This window comes from Pundamilia nyererei, unplaced genomic scaffold (assembly GCF_000239375.1).
Source record: "Pundamilia nyererei isolate P.nyererei 1_Seehausen unplaced genomic scaffold, PunNye1.0 scaffold00104, whole genome shotgun sequence".
Classification (NCBI taxonomy): domain Eukaryota; kingdom Metazoa; phylum Chordata; class Actinopteri; order Cichliformes; family Cichlidae; genus Pundamilia; species Pundamilia nyererei.
Window position 1 is genome coordinate 2,187,091 of NW_005187505.1, and position 15,223 is coordinate 2,202,313.

Sequence of the window (15,223 nt, forward strand, 5' to 3'; positions counted from 1 at the left end):
TACCTCTGGTGCAAATTACTGACCTCTGTCATCATTTTAAGTGGGGGAACTTGCACAATCGGTGGCTGACTAAATACTTTTTTGCCCCACTGTATATATAACAACATTACGTTTGCAGTGGTTGTGGATGCACCATTTAAACTCACTAGGAATACACCAGTCATTGCACATACACATATATAAAGAGAGAGGAGCAATAGAAATAAACTAGACTTTTTAAACAGTGACTAAGATACAGCGAGTTCACACTTACCAGCCAGAAAACTTCATGCACATGTTCACTGAAAGCAGTCATGAGCTGCAAGAATGTGGAAGAGCCAAACAGTGTTTTAGCTCCTATTTTAGACTAACTCGTAACTTGCACTAATTTTCATTCTCTCCCTCCCGCTTTCATCATTTCTTTTTATCTTATCAACGTCTCTGATATTTCCTGCTTCCCGTTACTTTCCTTACAGAGAGGGAGAGATGTCTTTAGCATGTGCACTTGTGTGGAGACCACAGTGAGAGGACACAGTCTGTGGCCAAGTGAGCTGCACGTGATGCGTGGATTTCTTTGCGATCCATTGATTCTTCACAGCGTGCCACAATGCTACCCCCCAGGTCACAGGGAAGTATCCCACTTCTCCCAGTCGGCCAGCTCAGCCATGGTTACTGCCCATAGTTGGGTATTGTGGGCCTCTCAACTGGGTGTGGTTTTCAGAGTATGCTCTCTTCACGAGTGATGTGTAATTAATTCCTTTGAATCTTCTTGCTTCATAAATATAACAAGACTGACAAACTCCCAATAAAAATCAGCCTTGTGTGTCTAAGGAGTGAGAAAGCGAACACTTCCCGGCTCAAGAGTTTATTCTGTGCACGGTGTCAAGTTTGTAAAGGAAATACTCCTGGTTTTATTTGGCTCATTGTAAACGAGGCCTATCCAGTTTCACCTCCATTACCACGCTGCTCCAAGGCAAGGCCAAAGCTGTAGATCCCGAAGTTATTTTAGAGCATCACTCACTGTTTTTCCTTGGAGGAGAGTGCTTATTGATTTTGTCAAAAGAATCGATTTCTTTCCCTCCTCTCTCCCTTTCTCCCCCCCTCCTCCCCCTTGGACCTCAGCAAAGGAACTGCAGCTGAATGTTGGTGAGCAAAACCCCAGAGAGAGTTTGTAATAGGCTTTTCCGTTTTGATGGGTCATTCTGGAGTTTTTCCAGATAAAGTCTTCAAAGGGCTGACTGATGTTTTCTATTATTTTGTAGGATTTAAGAGAATGGCAAGTATTATATCTGTCTGGTGCCCCCCAATTCCTTTCTTATATTCGGTTGTATGGATGGGTTTTGTGACCTCTTGGTTGTGTTGAACGCTTAAGGTGTGGAGAACAGCAGCAAGAACAGAACGGGCATCAGTGACAACAGATATGACTCAGGTCAGAGGTTAAGTGGGAGTGGGTTGCAAAGCAGCTTACAGATGTGTAGCAACTGTATTTGTTGTAAAGATGAGCCCATCTACCCTGATTGCAGCTGAGCTTGGCTTTGTGGCCGGCCTGAATTAACACAGAAAATATGCAGAAAATATGCTCCTTAAACTGTTTGTTATTGCTCAATGTTAAAATGAGGAGTGGGCTGCCAGGTGTTTGGTATCTGCTGAGTAGAGTCAAGGAGCAGTGATTGTGACAGCTGAACAGGGAAGTCTGTTGTGAGGCTTCTCATTATTTTCATTGCATCTGGGCTGCTGTCCCTACGGTGCTTAAAAACCGCCCACTTCTCCTTCAATCGTTATGTTTGTGTGGTGTACACTGTATCCCTGTGTGTCCGCACCAGGCAGCGCCAGCTGACTGCTGGCTATAGTTGAGATAGGTGTCAACGTGTTTGCAGCTGGCTGTCACTGTGCTGTTGAGCCGAGCGTCTGACAGTGTGACAGTGTTGATTGCTGCTTGTCCAATTTCTCCAGTCAGGCTTATAGTGCAGGCCAGTAGCATATGGTGGAGTGAAAAGTAACGACTCGTATGTCACCTCAGTGAAAGTGCATTTTGTTTTGTTTTTTGTCATGTTAGGAACCGTTTTAATCATAACTGAACAACAGTAGCTGCACGTGTGCTGTGAAGAAATCACTTTTTCAAAGGGAGTTTTAAGGGACAAACTCGAAACTCTCGATTCCAAACTTTTAACTTGCATAAAGATCATTAGGTGATACTAAATTAATTAAGTTTCTGTTGTTGCTCCTGCTGGTTTTGTTTTGTTATTTTACTCTAATTCTGCTGCCATAATCAGATCTAGGCGATATGTAATCACTAATTAGTGATTAAACTAATAACTGCCAAGAAGTGCTCATGGAAGTGTGATGTAAAAGTATTATTTTAAATACTTTGCCCAACATGAAACTTTCAAAATAGTCTTGATGAACCATCCAGAAGCACCACTGAGGATCAGAGCTGCTCAAGTGGTGGAAACAGACTCATAAACAACGTCAAATCTCAGTGATTAGATACAAAAAATAGCATTTTTTTGGTCTTTTGTCTTTCTTCTCCAAAACAGTGTTTTTACTTCACTACTTTTTTTTATGATGCATGTAATATTATCATGCTGTTTTTGTTTTTGTCTAGTGTTAACATTTGATCTGAACAGAACAGTGGTGGTTGCTGACTCAAAAACGTGGAAAATCATCGTGTTTTTTACACTAATTGGCTACTTTTTGTTATGTTTTTGTATTTTCACACTAACAAGATGCGAAGCAGCATCAACTATATAAAAAATAGGAAAAACAAAAGCAGCAAAATTGAGAATTATTCCTATTCAATGTGTTATTTCTATAGGGACATTTTAGGTAGCACGTTTACATAAACAGATGTTACAGTAGAGGTTACATGTGGGAGGATGAACATCTGCTTTAACTTTATGGATCAGCTTCTGGTTTAAAGTTAATTTACTTTAAAATAATTAACACTAACACTGAGCTGTTATTGTTTTATTTAATTCAGCACAGATGCCGTAAATAAGATGTTCCTCTGGTGTGTCGTCAGCCCTGTTCGTGTCTCTAAATTACAATTAAGAATTTGATTCGGATAAACTAATCTAATATCAGGATAAAAATCCCAAATTATGCAAAAAAGAATCAAACAAGCAATGGCATATGTAATAAAATAAACTTTATTATTCCTGCTGGTACAAACATTAGGGTCAATGGAACCATTGATGGACTATTATACTGTTTTCACAGTGGGATAGACTAATAATACTAATAATAATAATAATAATAATAATAATAATAATAATAATAATAATAATAATATAGCATTTTTCTTTCTTTCTTTTTCTTTTGAAAAGGTCAAAATTAGTCCATTGTAAATTTGACTTGCAGGTGAAAAAACAATAACAACTTTAAACTAAAAAGGAAGACAGCCTGGTCCAAAAAGTTATTCTCCAGCTTTTTATCTTAAAAATGTTCAGGTTTAATGTAACCACTGAGATTAGGCTCAACAGGTTTCCCTCGGAGGAAAGTTTCTGTCTAAACCTGCAGTGTTTCTGGGGAAAATTTAAAAGGAAACCCAAAGCCTTAAATCCAAACACAAAAGATCAATTAAATTTTTTAAAGGTAATATGAAAGCTTAGAGCATGAGAACAATGTGAAAGCAAACCCCTCGCCACCCCGTGAACCCGTTTGGTTTTACTGCATCAGTGGATTGTCATGGTCACACCTCTGCTAATGCCTCTCCGGCACACCCTGCCAATTCACCACAGCTCTCGCTCCAAAGCAAGTTCTGTGTTGCCGGTGATTACCGTGAAAGTGTCAGCTGTCTGAGAATCTTTTGTTTAAATGGCAAGTGGAAAATGCCAACATCTGTTACTTCCACTAAATTGGCTGAAGCCGTTCAGTCAGGTCCGATCTTTAGGAGTCTTGACACTTTTTGATGGACTTAGTGCTGATCTGTTGTACCAACTCTGTAGTCACACACGCTTTTCCTGCTTTTATCTCACCTGTAATTTGGTACAATCTCTACTTTTCAGGTCTTTGGTTCAGAGTGTTCACTGAAATGTTTTTCACTTGCCTCCAAGATTCACTCCTACTTCTGAACATCTCTTTGTTGTTTGTCCTTCTCACAGTGCCATCGTGGGCCATCGTCTCGATTGCCTTTGTGGCCATCATCCTGGTGTTAGCTTGCTGCTTCTGTGTCTGCAAAAAATGGATATTCAAGAAGAAAAACAAAAAGAAGGGCAAAGACAAGGGCAAAAATGCCATCAACATGAAGGACGTCATAGATGGGGCCAAAACCGAGGTAACGACTTTTTTAACTTTTGTTATTAAAATTCTGAAAAATTACCATCCCCACAATCCTAATTGAATAGGAAGCTTAATGCCAAAATATTTGATGCTGTGTTTGAAAAAGAAAATTTCTTACAATTTTAGGAAATCTGATTCTGTATGATTACAAATTAGTTCACCAAATTGATTTGTTAAGAGAACATTTTCAACTATATACACAGTTTCCACGTAACATCATAGTATCATAGTATCATAGTAGCGCCCACCTGGATGGCAAAACCAGACTTTTTTCCCTGCTGTCTTCTAGCTGTTTCCACCCAAATATAAGTTTGGTTTTTTTTATTGGATCCAGGAGTGACTCAGTTTGTTTACAGGGGCTAGAAAAGCTAACAGTACAACACGGATTCCAACCACATTCAATCCTTCTTGTCCAGCAGGTTGTGCCTTTTAAACATAGTACGCTAAATTTCCAGTGATATATTTTAATCTTGAGCTCTACTACCATAGCTTGGCATGATTTACATTTAAGAATAATCCTTCTTTAACCAATGTTCACAGTTCGGGATGTGTTCCTGACATCCCCTTCCTGTTTTTAGTCACTATACAGAGCTAAGAGTAGAAGAAAACTGTCTGAAACAGAGGCCATAGGGATTACATATATATATTATGACCTGGTTTAGTAACACTCACTATAGTTTTGCCAATGAAGCAATAAATTATATTCTATTCTTTCAATAATAATAATAATAATAATAATGACAACATCGGAGAGCTCACGGTGCTTTATATCGTGAGGTAAAGACTCTACAATGACACAGTGATTTTCACCTCTCAAGCAATTTTTTTTACGTCCAGCAAGTCCACCAGGGCCCTGTTACATAAATTTTGTGTGAATTTACCTGAGAAGTATTTAACAGCTACACCTGTGCCTAATTAAACAGCCTTTAAGCTGACTCGAATGAAGTAAAGCAGAGAGTGTTCGCAACTGAGAATAAACCAGCCTTCAAACAGCAGAACAGTTTGCCCCTCTACATCAAAAATCTAAACACGGCAGTCTAAGGAGAAGGACTCTCCTTACGATAGATTTAAACCATTGCCACTGTTTTTAGCAACTATTTGTGGCTTGAAACTGATGGAATATCGACATTTTATGCTGCAGTTTTTTGGATTTTCCAGTGTTTTGCCATCCAGGACTGTGCAGCAGTTACGTGACTAATAACAGTGAATAGCTCTCAATAAGTTGCATTTTTTTGGTGCAAGAGCTGCTACTGTACCACATATATTTTCTGTGTGTTATGTGTTTATTGCAGCCAAAGAGTTGCATTCAGCCTTTTTTTTTTACTAAAGGAAATTAAAGTCACTTAAAGTGGCTTCAGATTTAAGAGAACCCTTTAGTCTCTTTTGTTTCTCCTGCTTATAATTTTTGTGCTTTTCATTCATTCTTTGAATATTTTTTATGGTTTTGGTCATATGAGGACCTGCTCACTTGTTGAAGAGTGTGAGTAACGTTTGCTGTGTAATGAAGTGGTATCCACCCAGAGAAATGACGTCACCAAATGATACACAAATGGCGAAACTCTTACTTTTCAACTGCACAGAACGAGGAAACGGTGACACGCTGACACTTGATATGGAGTTAGCACACTAATTGCACCAGCAGAGCGTCGTTTCACTGCCGTCCTCGGTGGAATCGTGCACACAGTGTGTTTAATTTGCTGCAACACCCTTGCTGTCGGACCCACGTAGACGGAAACCACTGACATTGTTTTCTTAGTTCATTTGACTGACTTCTTTTTTGAAAAAGAGCTAATTATAACTTAAATGTTAAGGAGTCTTTTATTTTCTTAGATAATAGTGAAGTGCGGAAAACTTTATTAACCACCAAGGTCATTCAATCCGACGCAGCGCTGCAGCATGTTAGATTACAAGAGTTTTCATTAATGTCCAATAGTCTTCCCGTCTTTGCACCATCCAGCTTTTAAAATTATAACTAAAGAGGCTTTAATCAAAATAAAAGACATCAGTTACTGGACACCCTAATAGCTAATCTCTGAGATTGGTGAATCTGCCACGTTCGAGGCAGGCGGTCATTTCTCCTGGTGTGCCCAGACTCTGGTGTGTTAACTCCTGTGTGTGGTTGTTTTAATTTGTGTTTCTTCCTTCTATGTCCTCCTTATCTGTGTTGTGTCTGATGACTGTTCGGGATGGTCACTGGCGGTAGGTTCCTAATTGCTGTTGGATCTTCTTAAGCCTGCTGCTCTGACGTTTTTTTTGTAGCCTCTTGAAAACAACTACTACTCCCATAGAACCAAATATATGTAACTATGCATACAGTACATGTATATCGACTGCATATATGTGTGTACAAGCTGCATATGCACATATATATGTATGAAAGAAACACTGGGTGCGCATTGATAAGGTTGAACCACACTGATCCTCGTGCCAAGCTAAAGTCTCCTGCCTTTTGAATCTTTCATTTGCATTTCAAACGAGTGGTGGCAAGCAAACTAGAATGATTGAGAGGCTCTACAAGTAAAAGCTCTTTTGAAGCTTAGTGATGAAAAGGAAGCTTCACAGCATCTGCAACCACATCTGTCAACCCAGGTGTAGCAAAGTCGCACACAAGTTGGTTTAAAGGAAACACTTTCGTTAAATTAGGGAATATTATTTCCTCAATCATTTTACCCGCTTCTCTTTTTCTGTCTTTAAAAAAAAGAAAGAAAAAAAAAGGCCCCAACTGGATTTGCTCACCAAAGACAGAGACCAGGTGGCTCAGTGGCAAATTTTAAAACCAATCAGTGTTGTTCAGCCTTTTGCTTTCACAACTTGACAAACTGGAGCAGGGAGGTACATTACAACCCCTTTAACCAACATCTACCCACCCACCGCTGGCATGATGCTTCTAGCTACCATCGGCGTAGGGGGTAACAATCAACCTTTAGGGCTATGATGACAATGCGACTGTATGTTTGAGGATGTAACCAAACTTTGGGAATGGGGACTCACATAAGAGCACTGTTTTGTACAACAGAGAATGCTCTGCATGCCTAGTGAAAGAGACTTCTTGGAAGGCAACTTTTGATGCTGAATGAATGACCTTGAGACCTAGTCTTTGCCTCTTCAATCGCATGTTGTTCTTATAACAAACTCCTCCACCCCCCACACCCCTTCACTATCACCAGAGCCACCACCTGCTGTCCTCACCTCAGTGTCAGTCTAGGAAAGGGCAACTTCACTTCTCACTCTCTGCCACTTCGGACAGTTCCCAGTTGATATGTGTTTTTGCCAGAGACTTGATCTGCCTGAAATAACATCAAGGGAATTGTCTTACTATCATCTTTTCTAGAGGCATCTCTTTCTTTCTCTCTGTCTGCCTTTTTTTATCATCTCTCTCTAATTTCTCTCCACCCTCTACCCTTCTTCTTCTGCCTGCCCATTCTCATTTCTGGCGCCATCATTTGATCTTTCCCCCCCTTCAGACTGAAAAACCCAGAGATTGATAGAAAAGCACCATCGGGGGACGAGGCCCGGGGTTTTAGTGCATCACACAGCATGTCCTGGTGTTAACTGCTATGGTGTTTTAGTGCTTGCTCCCCCCCCCCCCCTCCCCTCTCCCTTGTATACCATAAAACAAGTGGGAGCTTTTACAGGAGTAGGTCCGGTGGCAGGACCTGGGCGGGGAATGGCTGGCAGGGTGCTAGCACCAGCGGCAAACAGGCGACACTGACTCTTGGTGGGTGTCTCCTTCAGGCCTTGAAGGATGAGGAGGATGCGGAGACAGGGCTGACTGAAACGGAGAAAGAGGCAGAGCCCAAGGAGGACCAGAAACTGGGCAAATTACAGTACTCCCTGGATTACAATTTCACAGAGAATACGGTAAGGATCTGTTCTCCAAATCTCCCTCAGTGTGTGTCGTTGTTGAGAAAGATCCTTCATTGTAAGTATGGCCACACCCAGCCTCTGAGGTCCAAGTTTGCATCTCTCCAGAGAATAAACAGGACCCAAACCAGGTTTTGCACAACATTTTCCTCTCATAGTTGCTTGATCATTGAAGCTTGAGAGCAATCTCACAGGGATATATCATGGTGGTCGAGTTTGTGCATTTGCCATGGATCCTGGTAAAGATACAGTATACTATTGGGATTTAGTTTGTCTCTGTATTTGTTTCTTTCTTTCTACTTGATTGAATACAGCCCCTGCAGATATCCATCTGCTTTATTTTTTCCCAGCGACTGAGTTTTAAAAAGCAGAATGAGGAAGCACATCAACTTCCTGGTGCCAGATGTTGTGTGACAGATAATAGATGCGGTGCATGAACACACTGTCCCTCACTAGGCTAGCTAACTCCCCATTTTAATCAGAACTGACAGCCAGAGATTAGCTGGTAACACACAATGCTCCTCTACACGCCAGTGTTGGAACCTCTACCTTTTTCACAAAAAATGCTCGCCCAGATCTTACGTCTCTCTCTGGTTTGTATTCAACAATTGTTTGTGTTAAAATTGTGAAATATTCATCAATTCACAGATTACAAAAGACAGTAATGGTGCTAATATAATTATGTTGTGCAGATGCTATTTGTGTTCAGTCAACCAGCCCCTTATTTCTGTTAGAGAAGCAGTCATTTCATAAAAGAGGGATATTATGTGGACAATATTGCTTTTCACAGAGTTGATCTGTCATGTAGCGGGAGGCGCTGACAGGTCTCTATGAGGTTCTTGATTACACAGGTAATAAGCTCCACAGTGGAGCTCAAGCGTAATGAATGGATGACAGTTTTCACATTTTGTGACGGTGACCTGAGAAAAGCTGGGCTCGACTCACTGCCGGTGAAACTCACAACAGGCAGAGCTAAAAACCTGAGGGGAGGCGGCAGTTTATCTGACCCACTTTTAGCCCCACGAGGGACACAGTGCAGAGGCACAGTGGCCTTCAGGATTTTGTATTATTTATTTATTTTGCCAGGCAATCAACATGAGTACCAAAAAACTGCCCTGGGAGAACTGGTACGGGTGATTGGCTAAATGCTGTGTGTGAAATTCCTGTTATTACTGGCATATTGCTTTTAAAGGCAAACACAAGAAGCATCTAGTTTTGGGATAGTTTGTAGTTACGCAGGCAGCAGTTTCATTTGATATGTGGGTGGGTGGTGGGGGTTCAAAAAGTAAAATCAAAATTACCGTCTGAAGAGGCTGAAAGCAGGGATTTTAAAAGGTAACCTTGCCATAGAAAGATGGGTTCACCTACCTACAAGCCACCACCACCATCTTTCTCTTCACAGTGGGGGACAAAATCATGCAAATTAACACACAAATACCCTTAAATGTGCAAAATAAATAAATAAACACAATTTACAGAAAACAGTTATTGCACAGAGTTCAGATAAAACAGGGAACAAGAACAAAAGTGGTGATCCTCAGGGGTTTCAATCAAGAGATACATCAATTTTCTAATGTATAGATTGTTTTTAGAGTCTTATCATAAGAATACATTTCACTGTATCTATATACGCATACGTACATAGAGAAATGGGAAGTTACAGATTCTTAAAAGTGCATCTATTTGTGCAGAAATGACAAAAAAACAAGACAAAAAAACGCTCTTTTATTACTTTAAGATCACTGAATACAAAATTTATTACGTAAAATTTTGGAAAAAATGAAAACTGCTCTCAGTGAATTTGTTCCTATTGGGCCTGCATGAATTGTAATAGCATAAAAAAATCTATTTGTTGTCTTTTGAAGTCTGTTAAATTTCAGGGGCCCTTAGAGTGGGAAAAAAAAACAGTCAACACAACACAAAAAGACTTCATAATGTCTGCACTGAACTGAGTGGACAGGAATAATCGAAAATTGGATCGCTTATTAGAAAATGTAGAACAATGGTGTAAAGTGAAGGTGGGGCAATCCCCACCCCAAACGCATCTGGCAGTCTTGGTTAGAAATAAGTATGAAGGTAGTAATTGTCACCTCCAATGTCACATATGGAAAAAACACAGTTTGCATCATATGGATTGATGCTATATTTTAAAGCCATTATCATTTTGTCGCTATATCTTCCAGGCAGGAGGAAAAGAAGAAAACCGCAGAGGAGGGTCATGGTTGGTGTGGTGGCGATATCTGTGGCAATATGTTAAAACTGAAGTTTTATATACTCGAGCATAATTTCTCGTAACACTTATGGAGTTAGTGAAAGAACAGGGTCCTTTCTGCAGGAGAAAATCTTTCAGGAGATACATATGAAAATTAGAAATATAAGTACAGTTGTTATGGAGGTAAGTAAAAATTCAGCACACTTCTAACAGCAGGCAACAGCAATCCTCCTATCATGAGTTTGCTTTATACACCCCCTGCATGGATAAGTGAACAGGGGGGATATCTACACTAGCTGCCAAGCTACCCATGAAGCATGTAGGTTTTCCTTGAGGCCTTTGCACCTTAGTCCAGTATCAACCTTTTGTGTGGCAAAAGGCTTTAAATAGTGAATGATATTCACTTTGTTTTTTAGCTTCACAGTCAGATTTGTATTCTGCTGGAGCCTTGGGTATAACGAGTCAAATATGTGCAGCAGGGATGTCAAACCACATACAGCCTACTATCATCTTAAGTAGGAGCAGTTAAAGTCTCATTTCTGTCCATGTAGAGACATTTGACCACACATTTAATCCTGAGATATCCCAACTTAAGGAAATAAGTCTAATTTCAGCAGTATGTCATCTGCATAATAAGGAAATGCGTCGGTAGGAAATGAAGTAAATCTTAGAGCACAAATATTTGGGATTAACTTGAAAGGGTGTTTTTTGTCCATTCACAGAAAAGTCTGTAGAGAAAAAAAATTTCACAGTAAGTTTCTATATTAGATATTTTTTAAAAAGATGACTTTTATTTCATTTAATTAAATAAACTGTTAAAGTAGGAAAAGCATTAAAACATAAAAATACAAATTTTTACAAATAAATAATGTATGCCCTTAAAATTTTCCAACAATTGTTCCAGTGGCCCCTGGGCCTTATGTTTGGGGGGACGCACACTACTACTACTACCAGCCAGTCAGTTTATTGGATTGTGAGTAATGCTGTTGCTATGTTTACGAACCCCAAATGTCCTGTGCCAGTGGAGTTGTTTGCCTCCGGAAACAAAATGTCATCAGTAAGCTTCACAGACAACTCTGACTAATTTGTCACAGATATTCAAAAATCTGCTTCTCCTTTAAGATACCGCCGTAAGCGCTAATAACTAATTAATTGTATGTGTTTCAAATGTCCCCCAGTGACCTAAAACTCTGTCAGTAAATGTTCCACCCTGCCAAGAAAAAGAAGGAATCACTGGTGTGTCTGTGTATACAAAACCGAGGCAAGGAGATCAGGCTGAGTGGGATAAGACTTGCAGATTAATGTCAAGTCCTCGTGGCAAAAAGAATCTCAGCTTTGTTTCTGTCTGTTAACCACCACAAATGGCTGCTGCCCCTGGTGTTGATGACACTGGGTTTATACACTAATGAGACGAAAGGTTTTATAAAAGATCCAAATCATTTATGGAGAGGCGGCACGGCTACATGAGGCAAATACACAGCAAATGAACCACAAAGAGCCCTCTAAGCACAGCAGGGAGAGAATTAGAATGTCATTCCTACTTTCAACATCATTACCATATTCATTGCTCTTCTTTGCAGGTCAAGAGCAGGCATACGGCATTGTGTCCAGTTAGGAAATCGTTCATATTATTGGGTTTTTATTATTTATTTCAGAATACCCCCCAATCAGTTCATTTCCAAAATAACACACAAAGCCACTGCACATTGGCGGACTATTTTTCAGGACGGCAAATCCGTCTCAGGCTTCTTTGGAAGCGTGTGCATGTGTGTGGAGTCCCAGCACAGGCATTATGCACTGGGACAAAACCCTCCGAAGATCAGGTGCCAAGAGCTGAATCACCATCCTGTGCCCATTCTGGTCATCTGCTCACTGGACTGAAGAGTAACATATAAACAAAAGGGGGTTAATACCAGCAGCCGTTTGCTGTGAGAGGGCTAGAGTCCCATAGTTAAATAGAAAAGCCCACACAGATGTGCAAACACATAGCCACTGTTATTTTGCTTTATCGCAGAGGTGTAATGGTTAGTCAGATGTTTAAATTTTGGCTGTCATCAGGCTGGTGTTTTGGAGCCATAGTTCTTAGCAGGCTGTTTTTAAAAACTTTATTGGAACAATGCACAGAGGTAACTGCTAAATTATTTTTAGATAATGCTCCAAAAGGCACCACTAACCAAAAAACCAAATGTATAATGTAATGATTTAAATTAGTGTAGGTAAGGTTTAACAGCAATTCGCTACTGTGCATAGTAACGTGGGTTGTATTGAGAGGAGGCGGCAGAAACACTTAGCAGGACAGTCACAAACAACGACCACACTGGTACTGGGAATTCTATAGAGCTCGTACTTTAATACACACTCTCTTCACCAACCTTACAAGGCCTGGGTGAACGGCTGCTGTCTTATCATAAATGAACTGCAGTGTTTCTACAACCCGTAACTCTACCTTGAGTTATTGAGGTGAAATTTTAAGGTCCATCTCAGGCCACGTGTTCACATGCAAGCACGCTTCTCCCATACTCTAACAGAGGGCAGTGGTGCATCCTTGTGAAATCACTAACCCTTAATTTAGGTTGTCTTGAAGAGACACCACACAATTGTGACTGTTACAGCATCCGAAGAGGCAGTCAAAGCAGTCAATCAAAAAGGCGACAACTCAAAGCTTTAAGCCTTACACCTGTTGTACAGTTGTTATGAAGGGAGAAACTATCCATACACACCTCAGCTGTTGTTGTACTGGGCTGTAAACATGTTTTTTATTGCTGTTAAGTTTGCTTCTTTAACCTGAGAGTCTATAATGATGGGTTTGACTTGCTATTGGTGCTAGCCTGAAGTAGCGACTCGGTTAGCTGTATTTGTCCATATGATCTAAATGTCAAGTTTGAGAGAAGTGCAGCAAGTTGGTGCATGGTAAACAAAGAGAAAACAGAATTGTTATGCTACAGTGAAGCTAGGGAAAACAACCATATGCAATGAATTTGACAGGGCCTGCAGCCACTCACAGTCAGCTGCTGTTTTCAAAGCAACTTTGGGGCATCAAGAAGGTGATAAAACGGCAATGAGATTTAGTGACACGAGTCTGCTATCAGTTTGGTGGTCAATTTGGGAATCATACTAATACGCCGTTAATTGTGATATATTGGGAAAAATTGAAAATCAGTTGCCGTCTACATACAGAGAAAATCATATTTACCAGAAATGTCCATTAACTTCTGAGATTTCTCCATAAATTCAATTCAATTCAATTTTATTTATACAGCACCAAATCACAACAATAGTCGCCTCAACGAGCTTTATATTGTAAGGTAGACCCTACAATAATACATAAAGAGAAAAACCCAACAATCATATGACCCCTATGAGCAAGCACTTTGGCGACAGTGGGAAGGAAAAACTCCCTTTTAGCAGGAAGAAACCTCCTGTAATAACATTCTAATGACATGCATCTATGTTTCTTGAAAGCCACAAGGAAAATAACATTGTTTATTAATGATTCACTTTTTATTTACCCTTTTAAAACTAGAACACTAACTGTAGTATGCATACATGATTACAGACACGAAAGAGATAATGCAAGATTTTCAGCTTTTCTATATTTAAAGTGCTTTTTCCATTAATTCTACCTTGTTAGTTGGGGAAAACAAATATTTAAAGACATCACCTTCAACGCCAGAGTAGCTGTCTTCGAGGTGTGGTTTTAAACAGTGGGATTTTTAATGAGCTTTGAAAAAAACAACTCTTGTCAGTCTGTTCTGTAGACATGGAGTGTCATACAGGATTGGAAAAGGTACAATTAGCAGAAGCAGCAAAGTGCCCATCAACATTTCCAGCCACGTCCCGCTCGTATCTCTTCTCGAGCGTCGGTGCCTCTCCCAGTAAAGATGGTGTGACATGCTGTGTCTCCCACTGACTGTGCTGATGGATGGGTGGAAATCAGCAGGACAGCGCAGGAGGATAAATTGCTACACTTAAAATCCAAGTGCCGCTTCACAGCACTACAGTGCACAACATGGTTCCATTTAGGTTAAGGTAAATGACGCCAAGTCACAGTAATAACTGGTGTGTTTTTGGAAATGTCATGAAAATGTTGTGCATAACCTGGTGAACAGCAATCAAAGCAGTCCCAAACTTTCCACTGTGTATTTGTTTAATGTTTGCTGCTGTCATGTAAAATGTCTGTTAATGTGAGTATTTGTGCTTTAACCTTTTTGACTCTTACTACCGTCCTTATGCAAATATGGACCAAGTAATGGTACAGATGTCATTCTGACCTAAACCTGTGCAATAATCATGTTTTATTGAATTATCAATGAATAAATATTGTATCTAGAACATTAAATACAAATAAGTGTGAAGCTTTTTAGCTCATTGTACTGTTGGGTATGTAAACATTTTGTAGAGTAAAAGCTGTTTTTAAGGGAGAAATATTCTCATTAGTTATAGTTAGTTAATTCTCATCAAGTTATACATACATAATGTGTGGAGGCAAGCAGACAGTTTTTAAAGCTAAAGTATATTTTGCATCTGTGACATACATTAGACCTGCACATCCTCACTTGATGTATGAGCCGGCCCATTTATGTTCTGAGAAAAGTGAAAAGTCTGTGACTGTCTGCATACACGGAGATTCATTTTAACTGCTTGCATTCAGAGTCTAGCCAGAACTTTATGGATTTGAAAAACAAATTCAGAAATAGTGGCGTAGTTGTCACAGGACTGCAATGTAACTGCACAGAGGCGTTCAGCTTCTTTTTACATAGAAATATAATCAGAATACAACCAATTAGCAACCAGTTGAGTCAAGTCCTCTATTGCAAGGCAAGGCAAGGCAAGGCAAGTTTATTTGTATAGCACAATTCAACAACAAGGTGATTCAAAGTGCTTTAC

At 39.9% G+C, this 15,223-nt stretch overlaps 1 protein-coding gene across 3 annotated transcripts in view; it reads left to right on the forward strand.

Annotated features, from left to right (window-relative positions):
• The window catches only part of syt1a (synaptotagmin Ia), a 207,134-nt gene that overhangs the window by 158,024 nt on the left and 33,887 nt on the right, over positions 1 to 15,223 (forward strand). For 2 of the 3 annotated variants that reach the window (XM_005740862.2, XM_005740863.2), the window contains 2 exons: positions 4,083 to 4,255; positions 7,996 to 8,121. In XM_005740862.2, the coding sequence (XP_005740919.1) occupies positions 4,083 to 4,255; positions 7,996 to 8,121 (299 nt within the window). The remainder of the gene's footprint in view (positions 1 to 4,082; positions 4,256 to 7,995; positions 8,122 to 15,223) is intronic. The other variant, XM_005740864.2, reaches the window with a different exon arrangement.